The 27,095-nt window shown below is 41.4% G+C and overlaps 2 protein-coding genes across 2 annotated transcripts in view; one reads left to right on the plus strand and one right to left on the minus strand.

Annotated features, from left to right (window-relative positions):
* Window positions 1-19,109, minus strand: part of LARP7 (La ribonucleoprotein 7, transcriptional regulator) — a gene marked incomplete at its 3' end in the record, with an annotated part of 31,013 nt that extends 11,904 nt beyond the window's left edge. Inside the window, exons 1-10 of the mRNA XM_080697166.1 lie at window positions 18,981-19,109; window positions 8,759-8,956; window positions 6,964-7,064; window positions 6,802-6,885; window positions 6,404-6,568; window positions 6,225-6,318; window positions 5,784-6,140; window positions 5,544-5,688; window positions 3,754-3,905; window positions 2,747-2,874 (exon numbers count right to left, since the gene is read on the minus strand). Of these exons, the coding sequence (XP_080553292.1) occupies window positions 2,747-2,874; window positions 3,754-3,905; window positions 5,544-5,688; window positions 5,784-6,140; window positions 6,225-6,318; window positions 6,404-6,568; window positions 6,802-6,885; window positions 6,964-7,064; window positions 8,759-8,954 (1,422 nt within the window). The 5' untranslated portion in view covers window positions 8,955-8,956; window positions 18,981-19,109. The remainder of the gene's footprint in view (window positions 1-2,746; window positions 2,875-3,753; window positions 3,906-5,543; window positions 5,689-5,783; window positions 6,141-6,224; window positions 6,319-6,403; window positions 6,569-6,801; window positions 6,886-6,963; window positions 7,065-8,758; window positions 8,957-18,980) is intronic.
* A 4,985-nt stretch (window positions 19,110-24,094) lies between these two features.
* ZGRF1 (zinc finger GRF-type containing 1) overlaps window positions 24,095-27,095 on the plus strand; it is a gene marked incomplete at both ends in the record, with an annotated part of 85,887 nt that continues 82,886 nt past the window's right edge. Inside the window, one exon of the mRNA XM_080697167.1 lies at window positions 24,095-24,115. Within this exon, the coding sequence (XP_080553293.1) occupies window positions 24,095-24,115 (21 nt within the window). The remainder of the gene's footprint in view (window positions 24,116-27,095) is intronic.

The raw sequence follows: 27,095 nt of genomic DNA on the forward strand, positions 1-27,095 counted from the left end.
TAGTGCACACACACACACACCCAAAAAATAAAAGAAAGAGAACTCAAAAAATGTTTGTCATAAACCTGGTGTGGTGGTGCACATGCATGGTTTGGAATCCCAGCATTTGGGAGGGTGAGACAGGAGGATCACAGTTCCCAGACAGCCTCAGTTATTTAATTACTTAGGCCCTTTGCAACCCAATGAAACCCTGTTTCAAAATAAAGAATAAAAACAAAAAATAAAGCTAGGGGTATAGCTCAGAGGTAGAATGCCCCTGGGTTCCATCCCTAGTCCCCCCACCAAATAATAATTTGTCGTGTTACAGAACATTTTTTGAGGTACCGGGGACTGAATCCAGGGGCATTTTACCTCTAAGATATATCCCCAAGCCCTATCTTTTATTCCTTATTATGAAACAGGGTTTCATGAAGTTTTGGAGGAGCTCAATAAGCTCACAAGCTGTGCCACCACACCCAGCTATTGAGAATTTTATATAGTTTAAAAATAAAATTCCTAGAGCCAGGCATGGTGGCGCTTGTAATCCCAGCGCTTCAGAGGCTGAGACAGGAGGATTGCACAGGTTCCAAGCCAGCCTCAGCTACTTAATGAGGCTCTCAAAAACTTAGCGAGACCCTGTTTCCAAATTAAGTATAAAATAGGTCTGAGAGTATAGTCTGGAGGTAGAAAAGCCCTGGGTTCTACCCCCAGTACCCCCCCCCCCCACACACACACAAAAAAAAAAAAAAAAAAAAAAAGAAAGAAATTCCTCAGTAGGTGTGGTGACAGGTTTGTAATCCCAGTACTTGTCTGAGAGAGGGAGGAACCCAGGTTCTGAGCCAGCCCTCACAATTTAAAGTCACCTGCAACTTAGTGAGATGCAATTTAGTGAGATAATGTTTCAAAAAAGAAAAAAATAAGAGCTGGGCATGGTAGTGCATGATTGTAATCCCAGTACTTGGGAGGCTGAGAGAGGAGGAATATGGGTTCTAGGACAGCCTCAGCTACTTAGTAAGGCCCTTTGCAACTCATTGACACCCTGTTTCAAAATAAAGAATAAAAAAATAGGGCTGGTGGTATAGCTCAGAGGTAGAATGTCCCTGGGTTTCATCCCCAGTACTGCTAGGAAAGAAAAAATGTATGTGTGTATATATATATATATATATATATTTTTTTTTTAATAGGGTCTTACTAGATTGCTGAGGGGGCCCTGCTAAATTGCCAAGGCTGTCTTTGAACTTGTGATCTTCCTGTCTCAGCCTCCTAAGTACTAGGATTACAAACCTGCACTACCATACAAGGCATTTTTTTGTTTTTGGTACTGGGGAATGAATTTATGGGCAGTCTACCTTTGAAGCTACTTTACTAGCCCTATTTATTTTGAAACAGTGTCTTACTATGTTGTGAAAGAGTCACTGTCCTCAAAAAAACCAGTGATCCTCCTATTTTAGCCTCCCAAGTACTGGCATTACAAGTCTCACCACACCCAGCTAAGGTAGTATTTTGAAGATTTAATCAACATTAGAATTGATCTAAGATTATCTTTAAAAAGTCATCAGATAGCTGGGTGTGGCAGCACAGGATTGTAATCCCAGTACTTGGGGACTGAGACAGGGGGATTAAAGGTTTACAGCAAGTCTCAGCCACTTAGTGAGGCCCTGTTTCAAAATAAAAAAATAAAAAAAAATAGGGCTGGGGTTATAGTTCAAAGGTAGAAAGCCTCTGGGTTCAATCTCCAGTACTGCAAAGAAAAGAAAAAAAGGTCTGGGGTCTGGGGGTATAACCCAGAGGTAGAAGGCCCCTGAGTTCTACCTCCAGTACCACACACACACACACACACACACACACACACAAAGCATTTTCACTGAAAACAAAATGTCTTTTAAAAAGTCAATACTGGCTTAGCACTTTATTGTATCTACTCTTATGGTTAGAATAAATATAGTATATTTCAGCATTTAACTACACAGAAGTCAACCATTAGATATACAAATAAAAATAAGCATATCTCCTGCAATTTATTTATAAAGAAGCATGTTTAAACTGAAATCACTGTATGGCCACGCATGGGGGCACATGCTTGTAATTGTAATCCCAGTATTTGAGAGGCTGAAATAGGAGGATCACAGGTTTGCAGGGAGTCTCACTATTTAGTGACGCCCTTCACAACTTAATGAGACCCTATTTTTTTTGGTGTGTGTGTGTGGCACTGGGGATGGAACCTCAGTTCCATTTCTACCTCAGTTCCATTTCTACCTCAGGGCTATACTTCCAGACCTATTTTATATTTGGAAACTGGGTCTCACTAAATTGCTGAGAGCCTCACTAAGTAGCTGGGGCTTGCTTTATACCTATGCAATCTGTTTCAGCATCCCAAGTACTGGAATTACAAGCATGTGCCACCATGCCTGGCTTGAGACTAGATTTTAAAATAAAGAATAAAAAAATATGAGTGAGAGTATAGCTTGGAGGTAAAATGCCCCTGGGGTACAATCCCCAGTACCAGAGAAACAAAACAAAACAACCCACAAGCAAAAACAAAAACAAACCTGAAATCACGGTGAATCTGGGTCAGTGCTGAATTGTGGTTTTTAGGTTCTGCTTAAAGTTAAACTTAAGAGTTACCATAAAACCAATACTGTACAGTTAGTTTGACAGAGAGGTACAAGTTCTAAATAGATTTTATTTCCATATTAAAGACATTTTCATATAAGCAAGTTAATAAAAGGAGAAAAGGACTAATATTGTAGAGGCTTAAAATTATTACCCGAACTTGTTTCCTGCCAGGTAGAGGTTCAGTGCTCGTGATCTTCACAATCACTCCACTAACAAACTGTGGTCCAGGCGCACTAACCTTTTCAACCTTTTCTGGAGGAGGACAGTCTTGATTATTGGCTGTGGATTTGAAAAGGAAAAGACCAGGAATTGATTTCTCACACTTCACAATTTAACACTTCGAAGGCCTATTCTAGACAACAAAGATTTCTTAGTTTGATTTAAATATTCTGCATACAGAGTGTTATTGTTACAAAAGAACTTACAAAACTTTAAACATGCCCTTTTCCCTGTACCAAGGAACAAAAATAAATAAAAACTTAAAACAAAATAGACATAGGTATTACATAAGAAAATTCTAGATATATTTTCTTTTTTTTGCGGTACTGGGGATGGAACCCAGGGGCATTCTACCTCCGAGCTACACCACCAGCCCTATTTTCATTCTTTATTTTGAAACTGGGTCTCACTAAGTTGCAGAGGGAGTAATTAGCTGAGGCTGTTCTCGAACCCGGACCCGCCTGTCTCAGCCTCCCAAATGCTTGGATTACAAGCGTGTGCCACCACGTCCAGCTAAGATATATTTATCATTTAAACATGAAAATTTATTTTTACTATTTGTAGGAATTAAAAACGTATCCTAATTTTGAACAAGTCATATGAATTTGCTTCAATTTGTCCCTGCTTGTGGTTCATACTATAGAATAAAATTACAGGAGAGAAATTACACTTTTCACTCCTACAAACTAGGTACTCATTACTAAATCTGATTAATAATAAAGCAGGAAAAACTCAGGTTATTATGAGCCCTACAAATAATAATTATTATTTTTTCTTTTGCAGTGATGGAGATGGAATCCTGGGCAGCCTTGGGAGCACTAGGCAAGAGCTCCACCTCTGAAGCTATGTCCCCAACAACGCCCCACACCCAGTACTTCTCAGAATAAACCACACAACTTGAACACATCAGGAACCACAGGATTATCAGGTGACTTTCACCTTTTTCACTTCTTATTCCAGTGTTATTAGGTACTCCACTGTCTGCCTCCATTTCGGACTCTGATTTTATTTGGGATATAGTTTTTTTTAAAGAAGCCATGCTCGCTTTTTGTAGTGCCAAATACTCTTTTTTCAAATCCATCCATTCGCCCCTGTAAGGCAAAAAAAGTTATTGAAAAAATGACAACAGATGACTAAATAAGAGTAAATATGAAAGTTAATCTAAACATGTTTCCAGTGATTTCCAAACACAGTCCAACCAACTTTCTTTCTTTAAACACAAATTATTTTAGATTTGGGATTCATCGAACAAACAGGTAAAGTGAGTTCCCAGCTAGCTCCAACATTCAGATTTAATGTTTTAAACTTCTCCAATTAAGTTTTTGAATGTGTTTTGAGTAATGTATGAAAGTAAAATAATTTTAAAGTTAATTATCAAGTAACATTTACTAGACCAGTCTTGTTTGGGGAAAAGAATCCAAATTTATAGATTTGTTAAACTTCCAATTTGAGAGATAACATTCCTAAGTATTTACTTCAATCAAAAGGAATTTCTAAAGGAAAAAAAATGCTCTGTGGAAGCAATTTATTTTTATACACTTAAGGTGTAGCTGTTTCTTCAAACAGCTAGAGCTCCTCCAGATAGAAATACAATGCGCCTCTTGGTCTTGTGGGAGCACTCATTGTTACCCTAATCTGTGCCATCGAATAAGCAGATAGGGAATTTTATTTTATTTTTTAAAGAGGATATCTTGTGGCAATGGTTTTAGCTGTTAACATTGACATCTGTGTACTTCAAAAAAAAAAAAAAAAAAAAGTACCCAGACCCTCCCCACCGAACTTCCTCCAGAGCTGAAGCATTAAAATAACAAAAGGCTCCTGTAATGATTCTAAGAGATAAAAAAGCAAAGGAATTCAGGAGTTAAGATAGTATAAATAGAAGTGCCAGAAGTCACTGCTTCTTACTTTTCAAGATGGGAATGGGACTCTTTGGAAACTTGCCTGAGAAGGTAAGGGAAATCTCTTAACAAGTATTCATTCAATCTTGCTGTTTAAAAAATTTTCTAGCTTTCATTCCTTGGGTCAAAGAAAGCTTTGGATGGTGGACTCCCTTTGACTTTAACATGGATGCGCTTTCTGTGCCTTTTTAAAGAGTAAGTGCTTCCATGTTTTAGTAGAAGGGAATTCAACTTACTCCGGGATGGTACTAAGCTCCATAAAATCTGAAGGGGTCCCCTTTGCTTTAACATGGGGGTACCTGCTATGAGAAACAAGAGTAAGTGCTTCCATGTTTCAGTGGAGGTGTCTCCAGAACAGCACAAGTTCTAAATTTTTTTGTGACTAATTTTTTTGTAAGATTGCTATTTAAACAGGTTAAAAGGATTCCAAGTTCTCCCAAAGGCTGGGCTCCCCACCACTTAAACGTGGATGTACTTGCTTTGGAACTAAAAAAGTAAGTGCTTCCATGTTTTGGTGATGGTAAGTCTTCCTTTTACATTCACTTTCAAGAGTGCAGAAGCGTAATTGATTTTGGCATATTTAAGGTGTAAGTGACTGTTTAAGGGGCCTCCTTTACTTTAACATGGAGGCACTTGCTGTGACATGACAAAAATAAGTGCTTCCATGTTTGAGTGTGGAGGCTCCTACTAATCTCAATGTGAAATACACATTATGCCAGGTATAAGATTACAAGCCATCACTGTTGCTAACATGCAACTCTGTTGAATATAAATTGGAATTGCACTTTAGCAATGGTGATGGAGTGTTGTCAATTGTCACCGTGTACTTACTTGGACAGTACTCTCAATGGAATAACTTCTTCCCCCATTTTATGTCTCTCCTTATGTTTTTTCTTATGCTTCCTTTTTGTTTTTGACAGAGAACCATCTTTTATATCTCCAGTATCCTTTTCCTCTTCTGTAGAAAATTCTGTATCTTGGATAACAGAAATATGGTTAATAGGCAGATAACAAATTCAGTTTTAGCGAGTTGACTGGAATGCTTATCTAACCCTAGCTTTAACGTTATACCTCTGTTTTCTTTGCAACCTTCTGCTTCTGAAGTGTCCTTTTTAATGTCTTTCTGAGCCGTCTTCTTTACTTTTGACTTGGGAGGTAGGCACAATTCTGCATCTTCACAACTGCTCCTCTTCCTCTTCCCGGTTTTGACTTCAGGTAAGCTGGACACCTCTTTTTCCCGTTTTTTCTTTTTCTTCACAGGTTGCTTTTGGGGTTCAGTAATTTCTGCTTCAGAACCCTCAGACGTGGTTCTCGATCTCTTAGTGTTACACTCACTCACGTTGCTTGTGTCCGTATTTAACTCTTTGGCCTGGATATTGTCTTCCTTCTTCGTTCGGCCTTTCTTCTTCTTTTTCTTTTTCTTCTCTTCTGTAAGAATATTTATACCATTAATTAAAAAAATTATGTATTATGTACCAACTACATGTATTTATACTTAACTAAAACACTCACCAGCTACTCTTAAGGCTGGAATGGGCTTGTTCTTAATTGTTTTAGGAAATATGCCAGGTTTTCTTGGTGCTTCTTCTGGTGGGTTATTAAGAAACTGAAATGATTGCAAGAATTTTTACTATTTGTAATGCTTGTGTAATTGTTTTTTTTTTTTTAATTTTTTTAGGTTCTGGACCTACCTCAATAGCTTTTGCTGCTTGTTCTTTTGTCTCAAATTCCACAAAAGCAAATCCCTTTGGATCTCCAGTAGATTTGTAATGTGGTATACTTATATAAACCACATTGCCACATTTCCCAAACACTCTTTCAATCCAGCTGTGGTTAACGTTTTTGGGAAGTAACTCCTGTGATAAAGCAGAAATAGCATTTAAAGCTTTACCCTAATTGGAATGGTAATAAATAAACTTTAATATTAAAAATCTTTGTCACTTTTTTGGTACTGTGAATTGTATGGGGGGGGGCATTCTACCTTTCAACTAAATCCTTTTTAAATAAGGGTACTGCTAAGTTGCTGTGGCTGGCCTAGAACCTGTGATTTTTCCACCCCAGGCCATGTGTTACATAGAAAAAGTCTTACCACATACACGGTGCGCTCGTCCTCATCCTTTGGCCTTTCACCCAGAGGTTTTTTCCTCCTGATTCTGGTGCCTTCTAAATCGAGCTTTAAAACGCACATTAGGTTAGTAGGCAAAATATAGTTACGGGATTTCATAAAGGGTGTAATGAAAAATAAAATTACCTCTACAACAGCTGAACTTCTCAATGCTCTGGCTATTAATTTTCCATCGGTAGTCAGCTTTTTCATTTTGTTAAAAGATACCAGAAGTGATATATCAACATCTAGTGAAGATGTAAAAAGAATATATTGTACAACTATCCAGAATAAGTTCTAGTTGTATATTAAAAGCAAAAAGTGGAAGAGTTTCGGCATGACTTTAGCATCATGTGATCGGTACTGGGGATTGCATAAGCCTCTGAGCTACACATTCTGAAGTGGGGTCCTTGCTAGGATCTGAGGCTGCCCTAGAAGCTGTGGTCCTCCTTTCCCAGCCTCCCAAATACAAGGATTACAGGCTTGTTCTTAACTTTTTAGTTCTGTGAATACTTTAAAGTACTAAAAACAAAGTACTGATAAAAGCAGCAACAATCTCAACCCATTTTATTTGCCCCTGGGGAATTTCACCTCCAAGTGCCTCTCCTAAACTGAGGGTTTTGCTAATAGGCATGCGTGCCATTATGCTCAGCCCCACTCCTTTATGTTCTGTGGTACTGAGGAATGACCAAAGTCAATCTGCTTTTCTGAATTATACCCCTAGTTTTCTTTTAAAGCAGAATGTTAGTTGCTAAGTCTCATTACTTGCTGAGGCTGTCTTTAAACCTCTGGCCTCAGTCTTCCAATACTGACTAGGATTATAGGGTTCAGTCACCATACTTGGTTTCCTTTTTTTTTTTCTCTTGAGATACTTAGGGATGGAACGCAGGGACAATTTTCCTCTGATTTGAAAGTCTCAGCTGGGGTTGTCACTAAACGCATGGATCCTCTTATCTCTTGTCTCAACCTCCCAAGGACTGGGATGACAAGCATGCACCTCTCTTCATTAATTTCATTCCATTCATTCATTTATTTATGGTCCTGGGGGGCTTTCTACCTCTGGGATATGCTCCCAGACCTATTTTATTTGGAAACAGGGTCTCACTAAGTTGCTGAGAGCCTCACTAACTAGCTGAGGCTGGCTTGAACCTGTGCAATCCTCCTGTCTCAGCCTCCCAAGTACTGAAATTAAAAGCATGCACCACCACACCAGACTTTTTAAGCATTTGAGATATCGGACCTCTCTCCCTAAACTGACCAAGCTGGCTTCAAATTTGTGACTGTCCTGCCTCAGCCTCCCAGGTAGCTGGGTTTATGGGCCTGTGCCACCAGTGGCTGAGTGAACCTTTCTTTTGTGGTACTAGGAATTGAACCCAGACATTCATCCTGAGCTACACCCCCAGCCCGTTTTATTTATTTTAAAATTTGAAACAGTCTCACCAAGTTGCTGAGAGTCTCACTAAATAGTTGAGGCTGGTTTTGAACCTGCAATCCTTCTGTCTCAACCTCCCAAGTATAGGGATAACAAGTGCACCAACACGCCCCGCTGAGGGCTCCCTTTTAATGTAACTGTCATAGGACACTTTAAGATGTGAACGTGTACTACATTATAAAATAGCATACTATTTTAGAAGTTAATAAGCGAATTCAAGCTGGGTGTGGTGGCACACGCTTGCAATTCCAGTACTTGGGAGGCTGAGATAGGATTGGAGGCTGAGATAGGATTACAAGATTCGAGGACAACCTCAGCAAGCAGTGACTCATCAATGTAAAGAGACCCTCTTTCCAAATAAATAAAATGGGCTGGGGTATAGTTCCAGGTAAAATGCCTCTGAGTTCAATCCCCAGAACTATACCCACACCCACACCCACACAAGTATATACGCTAATTCAAAGGCAACGCTTTAAGAAATTGTCCCTTCATACACAGAAGCAAACTTACATCCATCTCTAGATTTTTCTATCTGCTCTCGAAGAAATCTATCCTTGTGAAGGTTTGCATCCCCGAACCAGAAGTCCACTTGTTTAGCAATATCTGCCAGTACTTGTTTAACTCGAGACCGTTTTTTCTTTTCTACTTCTTTTTTCTTTTCAGTGTTTTCTTCCATTGGTTTTTGTTTTTCACCATCAGTTTCCATTCCTGAAAGTTAGACAAAAGAGCAAATACTCTGTTTTTCTACTTAAATTGTATTTTCTGGGAGAAACTTGCTACGCATTTTCAACACACAAAAATTTTATCTGCTTTGTGTTTCTCTTTCTTTCTTTCTTTCTTTCTTTCTTTCTTTCTTTCTTTCTTTTTTTTTTTTTTTTTTGGCAGAACTGTGGATTGAACCCAAGGGCATTATACCTGAGCTACACTTTCAGCCCTATTTTTTATTCTTTATTTTGAAATAGGGCCTAAGTTGTGGAGGGCCTCACTAAGTAGCCTTCTCTCTCAGCCTCCCAAGTACTGGGATTACAAGTGTACACGCCTTCTCTCTCAGCCTCCCAAGTACTGGGATTACAAGTGTACACCACCATGCCCAGCTCCTGTTCACTCTGCTTTTTTTTGTGTGTGGTACTGGGGAAGAAACAGAGGCATTCTACCTCTAAGCTACACTCTCAGCCCTATTTTTTCTTTACTTTTGGAAACAGGGTCTCGCTGAGTTGCAAAGGGCCTCACTAAGTAGCTGAGGCTGTCCACGAATCGAGATCCTCCCTTCTCAGCCTCCTGAATGCTGGGATCACAAGCACAGGTGCCCGGCTTTCCTGTTCACTTTTTGTCAGCCTGAATTCTCAGCAACCCAGTGAGACCCTATTTCCAAATAGAAAATAAAATGGGCCTGGGGGTGTAGCTCGGAGGTAGAATACCTTTGGGTTCAATTATCAATACAATAAAAAAAAAATTGCCTCTCGTGTTAGAGATTACAGCTTTAATTTTTTTGTGCCTTTTAAATTGAACCAGATCATTTTAGGACAGTACAAAATTTACATCCATCTTATTATTTTTGGTGCCGGGGCACCCAGGACCTCCTGCACTTTAGACTACCTCTCTGCCACTGAGCTACATCCCCATCCTAACCTTTTGTTTTTCTTTTTTGGTAGTACTAGCAATTGAACCAGGGACATTCTACTCCATTCTATACCCCTAGCCCTATTAGATTTTTTTTTTGGGGGGGCGGGTCTGTAGATGGAACCCAGGGGCATTCAACCTCTGAGCTAGGCCCCCTGCCCTATTTTTTATTCTTTATGTTGAAACCAGGTCTCACTGAACTGCAGAGGGCCTCACTAGCTGAGGCTGTCCGCGAACTGCCATCCTCAGGTCTCAGCCTCCTGAATGCTGGGATTAAAAGGATGAGCCACCACACCCGGCTCCCTATTAGATTTTGACACAGGGACTCACTAAGTTGAGGAGGGCCTAAGTGGCTGAGGTTGGCTGGATGGGGACTTGCAATCTTCTTGTCTCAGCCTCCCAAGTGCAGGGTTTACAGGCATGTACCACCATGCCCTGCAAGGCTTTTTTTTTTTTTTTTTTTTTAACAGTACTGGGGATTGAACTCAGGGACATTTTACCACCAAGGTACACCCCCAGCCTTATTTTTTATTCTTTATGTTTTTGTGGTGCTGGGGATTGAACCAAGGGGCATTTTACCTTCAAGCTATACACCCAGCCCTATATTTTATTCTTTATTTTGAAGCAGGGTCTCACTAAGTTGTGGAGAACTTCACTAAGTAGTTGAGGCTGTCCATGAGTCCAGATCCTCCTGTCTCGGCCTCCCAAATGCTGGGATTAAAAGCATGCAGACCATACCGGCTTATTCTTTATTTTGAAATAGGCCTAACTAAGTAGCTGAGGCTGGCCTTGAACCTTTGATCCTCCAGTCTCAGCCTCCCAAATACTGGGATTACAAGCAGCGTCACCAGGCCTGGCTTCTTTATTATATTTTTGTGGTACTGGGGATTGAACTCAGAGGCATTCTACCTCTGAGCTACACCTCCAGCCGTATTTTTTTTTTTTTTTTTGGTGGTACTGGGGATGGAACCCAGAGGCTTTCTACCTCCAGGCTATACCCCAGACCTATTTTTTTATATCTATATACATTATTTGGAAACAGGGTTTCACTAAGTTGCTGAGAGCCTCAATAAGTAGATGAGGCTGGCTTTGAGCCTGTGCAATCCTCCTGTCTCAGCCTCTCAAGCACTGGGATTATAAGCATGCGCCACCATGCCCGGCTTTCAGCCCTATTTTTCATTATTTTGTTATAGGGTCTCACTAAGTTGCAGAGGGCCTCACTAAGTATCTGAGGCTGGTTAGGAACTCGCGATCCTCCTGTCTCAGCCTCCCAAGTACTGGGTGTAAGCATGCGCCACCACGCCCAGCTTAAATTTGTTTTCTCTAAAACACATATCCCCTGAAAAATACTTGTTATGTTAGTGAGATCTCACATAACCATTACTAAAAACTCAAATTTCTTGACAGACACTATCTCCCCATTTCATTTTTCTCTCTAGCCCATATCATCTTCTAACATTACTATATGATTTCTTTATTTTTTATCTTTTCTAGAATTCAAGATCAATGATATCAGATTTGTTTTATTCAGATTGTGTGTGTTGCTGGTGATAGAAACCAGGACCTATCACATACTAGTCAAGTGAGTTACACCCCAGCCCTGACTGTTTTGTTTGCTGAGGCATCCCTGTTCCTCACTCAGAGTAGTCACTCAAATGTTTGTTGAAAGCTGGCTGTGGAAACACAGGCTTGTAATTTCAGCATTCCGGAGGCTGAGACAGGAGAAGCGCAGGTTTTTGGACAGCCTCAGCTACTTAGTGAGGCCTTTTGCAGCTCAGTGAGACCCTGTTTCAAAATAAAGAATAAAAAATAGGGCTGAGGGTGTAGCTCGGAGGTAGAATGCCCCTAAATTCAATCCCCAGAACCACAAAAACAAAAAACAAAACAAGACAAAAAGTTTGTTGAATGAACTGTATTGACTTGTTGGATGAACTGAATCACGAGAGGGGCATACCCAAAAATAACTGTATGAGTAAAGTTTAACATCAGGTCTAAGACGATGCAGGCTTGCCGGAGAATAACCTTAGTCTCCCATGATAATATTTTCTTGGAAAGAGAATTAAAACCAATGACGAGCCGGGCGTGGTGGCGCACCCTTGTAATCCCCGCGTTTGGGACACACAGGAGGATTGTGCAGGTTTGAAGCCGGCCTCGATGGCTTAAGAGACCCTGTTTCCAAATAAAATATAAAAGAGGTCTGAGAGTGTAGCCCGGAGGTAGAAGGGTTCCATCCCCAGTACCACAAAAAAAAAAAAAAAAAAAAAACAACAAACCACACACACACACAAAAAACAAACACAAAAAACCCAATGATGATATTTGCCCTCCTATACTTGGGTTAGAGTAGTTGCTAGCATATACGACTTTGGCCTACGGGATTGGAACTGGAATGATGTAAAAGATTGGTAGGCAATGTGGCTAAAGCTTTTACCTGTTAAGGTGGCCTAAGCATACCCTAGCAGGGCAAAAACAAAAACACAAACAAACAAACAAAACCAAAACAGCCTATTTGGGCAACAGCTAGGCCTGACTGAGAGGAAGGTGCTGCATCTGCTGTTCCCTTCTGCTGTCCTGCACAGCAAGCACATTATTACATTAAAGCCTATTTGCGGCTCCTGAGTCTGACAGTGATGCTGCTGCTGCTGACACTAATAGAAATACATATTTCAAGGTGATATTCTCTCCAGTCAACAGAAGAGTATTTTGGCATTTTCAGAGTAGGTTTCAGCTGATCAGCCAAGTACCTATTTTGAAAATATAAAACAAATGAAGCATTTAGCTGATGCTGGTTTAAGACATAAAATGCAGCTACACACACACACACACACACACACACACACACACACACACACACACACTTTTGTTACTACAGGTGGAACCCAGGGGCTTTTCTATCTCCAGCTATACTCCCAGACCTATTTTTTATTTTTTATTTTGGTGGTACTGGGGGTGGAACCCAGAGGCTTTCTACCTCCGGGCTATACTCCCAGACCTATTTTCCTATATTTATTTGGAAACAGGGTCTCACTAAGTTGCTGAGAGCCTCACTCAGTAGCTAAGGGTGGCTTCGAACCTGCGCGATCCTACTGTCTCAGCCTCCCTAGCGCTGGGAATACAAGTGTGTGCCACCACGCCCGGCAAGGGCATTCTTTTTTTAAATTTTTATTAGTTTTTTTGGTGGTACTGGAGTTCTTGGAAGCCCTTCTACCTCCAGGCTACACTCCCAGACCTATTTTTATACTTTTTTTATTTGGAAACTGGGTCTTTTAAGCCAGCACGATCCTCCTGTCTCCGCCTCCCAAGCGAGGGGATTACAATCGTGTGCCACCACGCCTGGCAACCTAAAGGGTATTCTACCTCTGAGCTATATCTCCAGCCCAGCCCAATTTTTATTCTTTATTTTGAAACAGGGTCTCACTGAATTGCAAAGGGCCTCACTAGGTAGCCGAGGCTATCCTTGAACCATGATCCTCTTGTCTCAGCCTCCCAAATGCTGGGATTACAAGCATGCCACTACGCCTGGCTGATATTCTTCTTGTTATTGTTGTTACTGGAAATGGAACCCAGAAGCATTCTACTTCCAAGCTATATCCCCAGCCCAATTTTATTTCTTATTAGAAAATGGTCTCACTAGGTTGCTGAAGGCCTTGCTAAGCTTTCAAGCCTGGGGTTGAAACTGTGATGTTCCTGTTTTAGCCTCCCAAGAACTAGGATTATGACAGGTGTGGTGGCACACATTTGTAATCCCAGCATTTGGGAGGCTGAGACCTGAGGATCACAGTTCACGAATGGCCACGGTTACTTAGTGAGGCCCTTTGCAACTCAGTGAGACCCTATTTCAAAATAAAGAATAAAAAAAGGGTTGGGGTGTAGCTCAGAGGTAGAATGCCCCTGGATTTCATCCTTAATACTGCAAAAGGAGAAAAACAAAACAACAAACAAACAAACAAACAAACAATCTGGGATTACAAGTGTGAGCCACTGTGCCTGATAAACCAGGGGCTTTCTAACTCGAAGCTATACCCTCAGCCTTTTTTATTTTGAAACTGGGTTTCCCCAGAGTTGACAAGCCTGGCTTTGAACCTGCGATCCTCCTGTCTACTGGGATTACAGACTTGTGCTACCATACGCAGTTACACATCAAAACATGCCTCATGCTGGGTGTGGTAGCGCAGGCTTGTAATCCCCGAGCATGGGAGGCTGAGACAGGAGGATCACACGGGTTCTAAGCCAGCCTCAGCTACTTAGTGAGGCTCTCAGTAACTTAGTGAGACCCTGTTTCCAAATAAAATAGAAAAAAGGTCTAGGAGTGTAGCCTGGAGGTAGAAAGCCCCTGAGTTCCACCCCAGTACCACAAAAAAACAAACAACCCCCCCACAACCCCCCCCCCAAAACATGCCTTATCTCATACTTCCATCCCCATTGCCAGGCTTTCCTTCCTACCCCTCTAGTGAAACCACAAAATTGTCCCTGAGCTCCTCTCTCTACTTGACTTCTCAGCAGCATTTGTAGCCAGTAGCTCCTTTGAAAATATTTTCTTTACATGACTTCCAATAGTTTTCTTTTTCTGCACCCTCCTATTGTGTCCTACTTTTATAAGCTGCCTATAACTGGACTGGGTCCTGGGCTCTCTTCCTTTCCACACTCATCTTTTGGGAATCTTGGCTATAAGCAATTTGGCTTTGTTTCCCTTCTACTCTGCTCATTAGCTACCCATTATCTTTTATTAAAAAAAATTTTTTTTCCAGAACTAGGGATTGAACCCAGTGGCATTTGACCTCTGAACTACACCTCCAGCCTATCTTTTATTTTTTATTTTGAAACAGGGTCTCACTAAGTTGCAGAGGGCCTTACTAAGTAGCTGAGGCTGGCTGGGAACCCGGTTCCTCCAGTCTCAGCCTCCCAAGTACTGGGATTACAAGCGTGCGCCACCACGCCAGCATTAGCTACCCATTATAATACTCAGCTGCTGGGTGTGATGGGGCAAGCTTGTAATCTCAGCTTTTGGGAGAAGGGAGATCAGAGGAGGATTGATGTTTGGGGACAGCCTCAGCTACTTAGCAACTCAGTGAGACTCTGTTTCATAAATAAAGAATAAAAAATTAGAGCTGGGTGTGTCTCTCAGAGGTAAAATGCCCTGGGTTCCATCCACAGCACTGCAAACCAAAACCAACCAACCAACCAACCAAACAAACAAAAACCCCCAACCAGCACCCCCCCAAACTCATCTAACTCTTGAATTTGAATTAAAAAATTTTTTTAAAAACCTATCCCCCCCCTCCACTTTTCTCCATCTCAGAATCACCAACTACAAAAATTGTTGAGAGGGCAAAAACATGGAAATCATCCTTGATTACTTTTTTCTCATACTCTTCAGTCAATTCAACAACATTCAGTTAGTTCTACCTTCAAAACACATCCTGAACACACTCTTCCATCACATCCAACTACCTCATCCATCACAACCAACTTGTCCAATGTCTTGCCTAAACTTCTACTGTAAGTTCTTCTTTACTGGTCTACCTGATTCCATTCTTTTTTCCCCCTGATAACCAATTCTCCAGACAAGCTAATCATGTAAACATGTAATCAATTAATCAGATCAGGACAATTCCTTGCACAAACTTTCCCAAGATTTCTTATCACATTCAGAATAAAGTCCAAAGACCTTACTGTGGTCAACTAGGCCTTATATGATCTGGTGTGGGTATGTATCTAACTTCATCTTCCAACTCCAGCATACCAGGTTTTGTAAACATGCTAAAGCCGTTTCTACTTCAAGGCCTTTGCTTTCTGCTACCTTTACCTTCCCTAACACATCTATGTAGATTAATTCCTAGAATATTCTTTTTTTTTTTTTTTGGCGGTACTGGAGATGGAACACAGGGGCATTTTACCTTTAAGCTACACCCCCTGTCTATTATTCTTTATTTTGAAACAGGGTCACACCAAGTTGCAAAGGGCCTAAGTAGCTGAGGCTGTCCTTGAACTGCGATCCTCCTGTCTCAGCTTTCCAAATGCTGGGACTACAAGCGTGCAGGCACCAAGTCTGGCACTTCCTAATATATAATATATGCCCTTTTTTTTTTTTTTTGTAGTACTGGGGATTCTACCTCCAACTACACCCCCAGCCCTACTTTTTATTCTTTCTTTTTTCTGGGGATGAAACTCAGGGGCATTTGACCTCCTAGGTACACCCCCTGCCCTATTTTTTATTTTGAAACAGGGTCTCACTAAGTTATGGAGGGCCTCACTAAGAAGCTGAGGCGAACTACGATCCTCCGGTCTCAGCCTCCCAAATGCTGGGAGTGTGCGCCACCACGACTGGCTATTCTTTATTTTGAAACAGGGTCTCACTGATTTGTAAAGGGCCTAAGTAGGTGATGCTGTCTGAGAACAGCCATCTCCTTTCTCAGCCTCCCAAATGCTGGGATTACAAGTGTGTGCCACCAAGCCTGGCTGTGGGTCACTCTCTTATAAAGGCCTACACAAATTTCATACTGAAGATTGAACTCAGGGGCATTCCATCTCTGAGCTACATCCCACTCAGGGACATTCCATCTCTGAGTTAGATCCCCAGCCTTTAAATTAAAGAAAAAAAAAATTTTTTTGAAGCGGACTTGCTAAGTTGCAGGGGGTCTCACTAAATTATCAAGGCTAGCCTTAAACCTGAGATCCTCCTGTTTTAGCCTCCCAAGTTCTGGGATACAGGTGTGTGCCACCATACTCAGCAAAAAGAGGCCTACTCTTTTTACCAGAAATTACGTTTATCAGAAAGTAAACATAAATGTATTTACAAATATCTGTAAAGTGTTAATTCTTTCAAAATTCTTATGTCAGGTGCTAAGCTGACATAAATACAAAGGAGAGCTAATGATTCCAACTACAGCAGGCTGGCGCCACTGATAACTGTACATTTTATTTATTTACTTTTTTTGTGTGGTACTGGAGGTAGAAGCCAGGGGCTTTTCTACCTCTAGGCTATACTCTTAGACATCTGAGCTATACCCGCTGCCCTATTTTGCATTCTTTATTTTGAAACAGGGTCTCACTAAGTTGCAAAGGGCCTAAGTGACTGAGGCTGGCTGTGATCTGCCATCCTCCTGTCTCAGCCTCCTGAATGCTGGAGTTACAAGGGGCTAAACACGGTTTTAAACAAAGAATATTAGTTACTGTGTAACGATGTCAGTTACTTTACACACATTGTTCTAAATTGTCACAATCCTACTAGGTAGTTTTCCCAACCTCTTTTAACAGAGGCTCAAAGGTTAAGTAACTTGGCCAAAGATAACTAGGTAAATGAGCCCTGGCATGACCTCTCACATTGCTTATTTATTTGATATTGAGGATTGAACCCAGGGGCATTCTATTTCTGAGCTACACCCACAGCACTTTTTATTTTGAAACAGGGTCTAGCTAAATTGCTGAGGCTGGCCTTGAACCTTCGAACCTTTTGTCTAAGCCACCAAGTACTGGGATTACATTTCTATACCATCAGGCTCCACTCTGACTAGGGAATTCTTAACCGGACACTTATGAACTTTGGCTGGATTTCAAGAATTTTAATAAACTCCATAAAAACTGTTAAAAGATAAGTTTTAAAGAAAAGGTAAAATCAAGCCAGGTGTGATGATGCACTCCTGTAATCTCTAGTACTTGGGAGGCCAAAACAGGAGGATCATAGGTTCAAGGACAGCCTCAGCAATTTAGTGATAAACTCACAATAAAAAAATAAATTCAAAATAAAAAAAATAAGCTGAGCATGGTGGCACACACTTGTAATCCCAGCATTTGGGAGGCTGAGACAGGAGGATACTGGTTCGCAGCCAGCCTCAGCTACTTGGTGAGGCCCTCTGTAACTCAGTGAGACCCTGTTTCAAAATAAAGAATAAAAAATAAAATAAAATTAGGCCGTTGGTGTAGTCTTGGGTCAATCGCCAGAAGCAAAACCAAAAACAAAACTCATGATGTTTGTACAAATGCAAAATAAACACATCGTAAAGATTTTATTTAGGTGCTACAAATCAATTCCATGAGTTCTAAGAAGACACAGACATAGACAATCAGAAATGTTAAAATAATAATGCTAATATACACTACTCAGGGCAATTCATACATCTCTCCTAGACAAACCTAATTCCCATTTTTATGGTTTCCCACAAGTTAGACGGTTATAAAACAGTTCAATGACATACAAAGCATGGATAACCTGACAAGTGAGCTAGACATGATTTATTTTTGGCCAGTGTCTTTTGCCTTGAATGAGTCTTCTCACCTTCCGTTGTCTTATAAACAGTCCTGTTAATTTACAGAACTCAGGTTAAATGCATCTTACTCCTCACACCACGCCTTCCTCAATTAACTTCCCCCTCATCTGTTTTTACTAAGTACCTCTATCAACGCGCTCAGTACACTGCATTTCTCTCTCTCTCTCTCTCTCTCTCTCTCTCTCTCTCTCTCTCTCTCTCCTCTCTCTCCTCTCTCTCCTCTCTTTCTTTCTTTCTTTCTTTCTTTCTTTCTTTCTTTCTTTCTTTCTTTCTTTCTTTCTTTCTTTCTTTCTTTCTTTCTTTCTTTCTTTCTTTCCGGTACTGGAAACAGGGTGTGAGTTGGGAATGGCCTCGCTAAGAGGCTCGCGAGCCGCGATCCTCCTGTCTCAGCCTCCCGAACGCTGGGATGACAAGCGTGCGCCACCACGCCCGGCCTGTGTTTATCTCGTTAGCTCCCTTTTAGTTGGATTTCCAACTCTGCGGACAGGACTAGAATCGTCCTGTAAACAACAAAAGAGACTTAAGCTTTAGAGTGGAGTCCTCAGGGTCGCTCTCCCTTGACAGAGGCTCAGCTCCAGTCCGCGCACTTTCCCTCCAGCCCACCGCTCGGTTCCCGCCCCAGACCTCCCGAAGCCAGGTGCCGCGCGCCCCCAAGGGCTGGAAACGAGAACTGCAAGGCCGGAGGACTCTGCGCACGCGCAGTGGCCAGGCCGAGCGAGCTGCAGAGCTCGGCGGAGGGGGCGGGGTAGGAAGCGCGACGCCATAGAACGTCGTGCATGAAAAGGACTGACCGGAATTTAGACTTCGCCCAACCTGAGCGACCCTCCAGGCCACTTGCAACTTACTTTGCTCAATTTCCAAAATACAGGGTCAGAGACCGCGTCCTTCAGCTCTTTCCGTCTCTCGAGCCTTATTGTCGTGGCTATTTCGCGTCATAGGATGAGCGACACGATTCTCTCTTCTCCCTTCGAGGGGACGGGCCCGGAGGCCGCGCGCCTGCAGTGACGTCACGGCCGCGGCTGCCGCCCAGGGGGCGGGGCTCAGGAGAGCGCGGACGCCGGCGACCAGGGGCGAATTTGATTGGCGCTTTGAGAACGGCGGTTCTGGCGGAGGCGGCGCTGGGCGGAAGGGGTCCTCGGCGGGTGCCGTCCCAGGATAGTGACGTCACGGTCGCTCGCGGGAGAAATTCGAAAGTGAATTTTGTGCAGTGGGATACACAGGTGAAGTGTTTCTCGAGGTTCCTCTTCCGGAAGAGGAAGAGGGGATCGCCAGGGAGATTTGAGGATTTTGAAGCGAAGGGAGCAGAGAATCCGCTCCTCGGAAGCTGAGCGGGAAGGCTGCTGTTGGGAACCGAGGTTGAGGTGGTAGCTGTCAGAGCTTGTTGGGCCTCATCCTCCCAGCCCCAATTTAGCAATCCGAGTCCTTAATAAGAGCACCAAAGAGGGTTTTGCTGTTTGACTGGAGGACTGACGGAGGGTCAAGGCTTCATTGTCATTTGGTGACACAGGATCTTGTTATTGCAGTCTTGGCTAATGAAATGTAGGTTTTTGATTTAGTTTTTATATTTTGACTGGATAGTTTCTTAATTGGATGAGTTCGTGATTCTGTAACTTTTTTTTTTTTTTTTTTGGTACTGGGGGCTGGAGCTCAGGGTCTTTTTTTTTTTTTTTTTTTTTTTTTTTTACCTCCGGGCTATACTCCAGACCTATTTTATATTTTATTTGGAAACAGGGTGTCACTAAGTTGCTGAGAGCCTCACTAAGTAGCTGAGGCTGGCTTCGAACCTGTGCGATCCTCTTGTCTCAGCTTCCCAAGCGCGGGGATTACAAGCGTGCGCCACCACTCCCGGCTCAATTCTTTATCTTTTTAGTCTGAACCATTTTGCTGTTCAGGTTAGGTGCGTAAAATTTTGCTTGTTCAAAAACAAAAGTACCCAAAACATCTGGTCATAATTAACAGGAAGAATGGTTTACATTTTACTGAGAACAGCGATATATGCACATTATGTAATGATATGCAGATGTAGCAGCACAGTAATATATATGTATGTGTGTAGGTCTATACATATGAGTGTGCATGTCTGTGTATATAATTATCATAGAACATTTGTCATTTTAACAGCAATTTAAAAATTTTCTGGACTAGGCCAGGCATGGTGGCAGATGCCTATAATTCCAGCTACTGGGGAAACTGGGGCAGGAGGATGGCAAGTACTATGCCAGCCTAGGCAATTTAGGGAGATCCGATCTCAAAAAACAATAAAAAGGGCTGGGAGTGTAGTTCAGCGGTGGAGCACCCCTAGGTTCAATCCAAAGACCATAAACAAACAAAAAAAACTTTGCAGACTAGTCTTCACATATATTAGAGTCTGGTCAGCATTAAATTGTCTGAAAGATATGGACAGATTAACACTTTCAGAAGAATTTTATCCTCTCACCTCACTTAAACACATGATGGTGTGGATTAAAACCAATTTTTCTTTTTAATGGTAAGCTAAGAAAGGAGGTCATGGGGATATAGCTCAGTGGTAGCACTTACCTAGCATGCTCAAGGCTCTGGATTGGACACCCAGTACAGAGGGGAAAAAAGTTTGAACCTTCTCAATTTCTTTTTTAAGTTGTAAATTCCATATACAACACAGCTCCTAATCCCTCCTCTTCAAGATTATGAGACTGATGCCGGGTGTGGTGGCTCATGCTTGTAATCCCCGCGCTTGGGAGGCTGAGACAGGAGGATCACACAGGTTCGAAGCCAGCCTCAGCTACTTAGTGAGGCTCTCAGCAACTTAGTGAGACCCTGTTTCTAATAAAATATAAAATAGGTCTGGGAGTATAGCCCGGAGGTAGAAAGCTTCTGGGTTCCACCCACTGTGCCACCCAAAAAAAAAAAAAAAAAAAATTATGAGACTGATAAATCTATGTAGGAGTTTAGTTCAACTCTGTTGATACATTTAGGTAATCACTATATAGTTATATAAATATAGTATTTGTGAGTTTGAGCACTTGTGTTTATATAACTTGGTTTTGAATTCTGAATCTATTTAGTTTGTGACCTGGGCAAGTTACTTATTATGTATCTCTTTTTTTAAAGTGGATATGGAAATAGTATTTATATCATAAGATTGTAAGCATTTTGATAGTCTCCAGCATATAAATGCACTGAATAATAATAGCTATTACTAAAGAGATATTAATAATGGCCAAATACCAAGCACTGTAATTATACTCTGTATTCTTTCATCTACAAACACAGAATATCCAGCCCATTCCTTGGTGGGGAGCAGGATGCTCCAAAAGCATCAGGGATGATATGTTTCTCTGGACCTCTTTTATCTTCCTTGCATTCTTAGGCATCTAGCCATTCTTGTGGGCTAAAAGAGAGGTATTAGAAAGGGTTATATGCCGGGCGTGGCGGTGCACACTTGTAATCCCTGTGCTTGGGAGGCTGAGACAGGAGGATTGCACAGTTTCAAAGCCAGCCTCAGCTACTTAGGCTCTCAGCGATTTTATCTTGTATTTATGTATGTTTGTATTTTTGCAGTGCTAGGAATTGAACACACATATTATGCATGCATTCTACCATTGGGCTACCTTCTCAGCCCTTTTAAAAAAATTTACTTTGAGAAAGGGTCTTGCTAAGTTGCATAGGATGGCCTGGAATCTGTGATCCTCCTTCCTCAGCCTCCGGTGTAGTTGGGCTTAAAGCATGTGCTAGGCCAGGCCCGGCTCCATCAGTGATTGTAGATTTCCAAATTTGCCCACATAATTTTACCCAGTAGTATAGGATAACTGAAGTATCTGCTGCAACAGAATTGAAAAGATTTTTTTCCATGCAAATATACTATATAGCCGGTCACGGTGGCGCACTATTACATCTCAGCATTCGGGAGGCTGAGACTGGAGGATCGCTGTTCCAGGGCAGCCTCAGCTACTTAGTGAGACCCTGTTTCAAAATAAAAAATAAAAAACAGGGCAGAGGGTGTAGCTCGGAAGTCGAATGCCCCTGGGTTCCATCCCCAGACCCCCCCAAAAAAAAGATATATATATATATACATATATATACATACTATATATTATATATTTGGTTCTAGGATACTATGATATATTGACTTTAAGAGTTCCAGTCAACCTTCTTTATGTGTGAGATCTGCCTCTGTGGATTCAGAGAATTTTTTTCCCCAGGAAATATTCAGAAAAAAATTGCATCTGTCCTGAACATGTATATTTTTCCTAAACAATAGAGTTTAACAACTATGTATATGCCACTTACATTGTTTTCAGTAACCTAAGTAATGTAGAGATTATTTATTTATTTATTTATTTTTTGCGGGTTTGGGGATGGAACCCAGGGGCATTTGGCCTCCGAGCTACACCCCCTACCCTATTTTTTTTTTTATTCTTAATTTTGAAACAGGGTTTCACTAAGTTGCAGAGGGCCTCACTGAGTAGCTGAGGCTGTCCGCGAACTGCGATCTTCCGGTCTTAGCCTCCCGAGTGCTGGGATTACAAGTGTGCGCCACCACGCCTGGCTTTGTAGAGATGATTTAAAAAGAATATGAGAAGATCTAACTAGGATAGTGGTACACACCTGTAATCCTAGTACTTGGGAAGCTGAGAGTAGAGGATCATAGGTTCAAGGCTGGCCTCGGCAACATCATAAGATTCTCAACAAACTCGTGAAGCTCTGTTTCAAAAACAAAAACTAAAAAGGGCTGGAGGTGTAGCTCAGAGGTAGAAAGCCCCTGGGTACAATTTGCAGTAACACACACACATGAGAGGATGTGTGTAGGTTATATGCAAAAACTATCTTTCATATAAGGGACTTGAGCATCTGCAGATTTTGGTATTTGTGGAACCAGTCCCCCTGGTCACTGGATACCAAAGGACAGCTGTAAAAGGAAAAATTAAAAACACAAGGGGGCCATCTTGTGGTGAGTATAAGAATTTAGAAAACTTAAAAAAAATTCAGTTCAGGCTATATGGAACCACACACGTGGAAGGGAGAATCCATTTTTCACATGTGTTACAGTACTTGGAAAAAATCTCTGCAGATAATTAATCTGTTTTTTTTTATTATGCTTAGTTTTCTTTTTATTTGGCACATAATTATTTGTAACAAATTCTTTTTCTACGGTATGGTATCACTTTTACTGTCCTCTATGACAGTTTGATTGCACTTTTTTTCATTGGTGGTTAGATATTCTTGGAACTCTTTTTGTGTGTGTGTGTGGTACTGGGGGTGGAACCCAGGGGCTTTCTACCTCCAGGCTACACCCCCAGCCCTATTTTATAATTCATTTGGTAACAGAGTCTCACTAAGTTGCTGAGAGCCTCACTAAGTAGCTGAGGCTGGCTTCGAACCTGTGCGATCCTCCTGTCTCAGCCACCAAGCGCTGGGATTGCAAGCATGCACCACCATGCCTGGCTCCCAGCCCTATTTTTTTTAATTTTTTTATTTTGAAACAGGGTCAGCTGGGAGTGGTGGCGCACATTTGTAATCCCAGTGCTTGGGAGGCAGAGACAGGAGGATTGCAAGGTTCAAAGCCAGCCTTGACTATTTAGTGAGGCTCTCAGCACCTTAGTGAGACCCTGTTTTCAAATAAAGTATAAAATAGGTCTGGGAGTATATCCTGGAGGTAGAAAAGCCTCTGGGTTCCACCTCCAGTACCACAAAAAAAAAAAAAAAAAAAAAAAAAAAAAAGGAAGAAAGAAAGAAACTGGTCTTACTGAGTTGTGGGGGGCCTCACTAAGTAGCTGAGGCTGAGGCTGTCTAGAACCGTGATCCTCCTGTCTCAGCCTCCCAAATGTTGGGAATACAAACGTGACACCATGCTTGGCAGAAAATTTATATTTAATGCTTACTTTTCTTGTCAGGGTTGAATATTCTCTGTTTTTTATTTTAGGTCACAGAAATTGTTGAATAACCACTGAATATTTTCTGGACCTGACTATAAGAAACAATGGAAAGTCAAGAATTTACTGTAAGTCTTACTAATTTCTTTTCTTTTTTTTTCTTGGTGGTACTGGGGGTGGAACCCAGGGGCTTTCTACCTCCGGGCTATACTCCCAGACCTATTTTCTATTTTATTTGGAAACAGGGTCTCACTAAGTTGCTGAGAGCCTCACTAAGTAGCTGAGGCTGGCTTCGAGCCTGTGTGATCCTCCTGTCTCAGCCTTCCACATGCTGGGATAACAAGCGTGCGCCACCATGCCTAGCTTAATTTCCACATTATTTTTTTTCTTCCTTCTTCTCTCTCTTTCTTCTGATATTTTTCAAATGCCTTGCTGTGGTTGTCAAATTTAGCAAAACAAAAACCAGAAAACAGGACACCCAGGAAAATTTCAACTTCAGATAAGTAAATCATTTCTACTATAAGTATGTCCCAAATATTGTACTATAACCTATCTTTAACCTACTACTCATATTTATTATGCAAAGTCCTTTGTAACAAATTCTTTGGAACTTTGGGACCAGGAAACAATTTTTCTCTTGAAGAGCTGGCTTGCCTCTTCTGTCTAGATAGTATTCCTTACATTGTTTTGTCTAAGGGCACTTTTTTTGCGGTACTGGTTGAACCAGGGGCATTCTACCTCCAAGCTACACATCTATCCCCTTTATATTTTTTATTTTGAAACAGCTTCTCTCTAATTTGCTGAGGATCTCACTAAATTGATGAGACTGGTGTCGAACTTTCAATCCTCCTGTCTCAGTCTCCCAAGTATTGGGAGGCATGTACCACCACACCCTGCTTTCTTAGGATACTTTTATACTCTTAAAAGTATTGCAAGCTCACGTGTGGTGGCACACGCTTGTAATCCCAGTACTTGGGAGAGTGAGACAGGAGGATCGCACAGGTTCGAAGCCAGCCTCAGCTACTGAGTGAGGTTCTCAGCAACTTAGTGAGACCCTGTTTCCAAATAAAGTATAAGATAGGTTTGGGAGTATAGCCCGGAGGTAGAAAAGCCCCTGGGTTCCATCCCCAGCAACACACACACACACACACACACACACACACACACATCATTGCAAACCTTGAAGAACTTTTGTTTGTGTTAGGTAGATTAGAGATGAACAGGGCAGGGGAAGAAATGGGATAGAGAATTTGACCAGATCTCATGAGAAGAGATAAGGAGCTGCATTAGGACCATCTCCAACTCCCAGTGGAAGTTCCATTCCCAGAAAGGGACTGCTTAAAACCTTCTTTCCCTGGAGTGGAACTTGTTTGATGCCATTTCTCACCCCTGCGAAGTGTCCCTTTCCAGACTTCCTTTTTTTCTGTGTGTGGTACTGGGGATGGAACCCAGGGGCATTCTATCTTTGACCTTCACCCCCAGTTCTTCATTTTTTAAATTTAATTTTTTTTTTTTAAATTTTGGTGGTACTGGGGATGGAACCCAGGGGCCCTCTACCTCTGGGCTACACTCCCAGACCTATTTTATATTTTATTTGGAAACAGTGTCTCTTAAGCCAGTTGAGGCTGTCTTCAAACCTACTCGATCCTCCTGTCTCAGCCTCCCAAACGGGATTATAAGCGTGCGCCACCACACCCAGCCCCAGTTCTATTTTTTATTTTTTATTTGGAAACAAGATCTCTCTGAGTTGCAAAGGGCCTCACTAAGTAGTAGCTGAGTCTGTCCTTGAATTGTGATCCTCCTGTCTCAGCCTCCAAATGCTAGGATTACAAGTGTGCGCCACCATGTCCAGCCTTTTCCAGACTTTTTCTAACATAACTGACCCTTTCTCTAGAACATAACCTCCTTTATCATAGCCTTCTCTACACAGGATGCTGATCTATATTTCTAGGAAATATTACACAGTGATATATGTAGAGCATGTTTTTGTTATATATTGACTTTTTATATTAGAAATTAAAACAATTTGGGCATGGTGGTACATGCCTATAATCTCAGCTACACTGGGGGCTGAGGCAGAAGGATTGTATATTCAAAGCCAGCTTTGGACAGTTTAGTGAGATCCTGTCTCAAAATAAAAATTTAGAGCCGGTGTAGTTGCGCACATTTGTAATCCCAGCATTTGGGAGACTGAGACAGGAGGATCCTGGTTCGCAGACAGCTTCAGCTACTTAGTGAGGCTCTTTGCAACTCAGTGAGACCCTGTTTCAAAATCAAGAATAAAAAATAGGGCAGGGGGTATAGCTCGGAGGTCGAATGCCCCTGGGTTCCATCCCCAAACCACAAAAAAAAAAAAAAAAAAAAAAAAAAAGATGAGGGAAGGGTGAAAAAGTAAAAAGAAATTAAAACAGAAATTTAAAAAATACTCATGAATTCATTAAAAGATAAACTAATTACATTTTAGCAAATAATTTTTTTTTTTTTGGTACTGGGGGTGGAACCCAGAGACTTTCTACCTCCGGGCTATATTCCCAGACCTATTTTATACTTTATTTGGAAACAGGGTCTCACTAAGTTGCTGAGAGCCTCACTAAATAGCTGAGGCTGGCTTTGAATCTACACGATCCTCCTGTCTCAGCCTCTTAAGCACTGTGATTACAAGTGTGCGCCACCATGCCTGGCAGCAAATAAAATTTTAAATGAAAAATAGCTAATTTTTCCAAAGCCATGACATAGCAGGATAAAGCATTAAGAAGAGTAGCATTGTTACATATTTTTTGCAAATTTCTTTTAACATTTCATTTAGCATTTTCAATTCTCATACCTTCTGTAATCACTTTACAATTGAATCTGTTAGTATTGCATATATGTAAACCTGGGAAATCCATTCCACATCCTGAAGGAATGCAATATGAAGATAAGAGCATCCTGGAGAAGTAGTTTTGACCTACTAGATGCCTACACTGGTCACAGAAACCCTGTGGGTCTGGACTGCTAACACCGACGACACAAATTTTTTTTTTTTTTTTTTTTTTGTATTGCTGGGGATTGAATCCAATGTCATTTTACCTTGAGATACACAGCCCTATTTTTTTTATTCTTTATTTT

This window comes from Muscardinus avellanarius, assembly GCF_963383645.1.
Source record: "Muscardinus avellanarius genome assembly, chromosome: 6".
NCBI classification, from domain to species: domain Eukaryota; kingdom Metazoa; phylum Chordata; class Mammalia; order Rodentia; family Gliridae; genus Muscardinus; species Muscardinus avellanarius.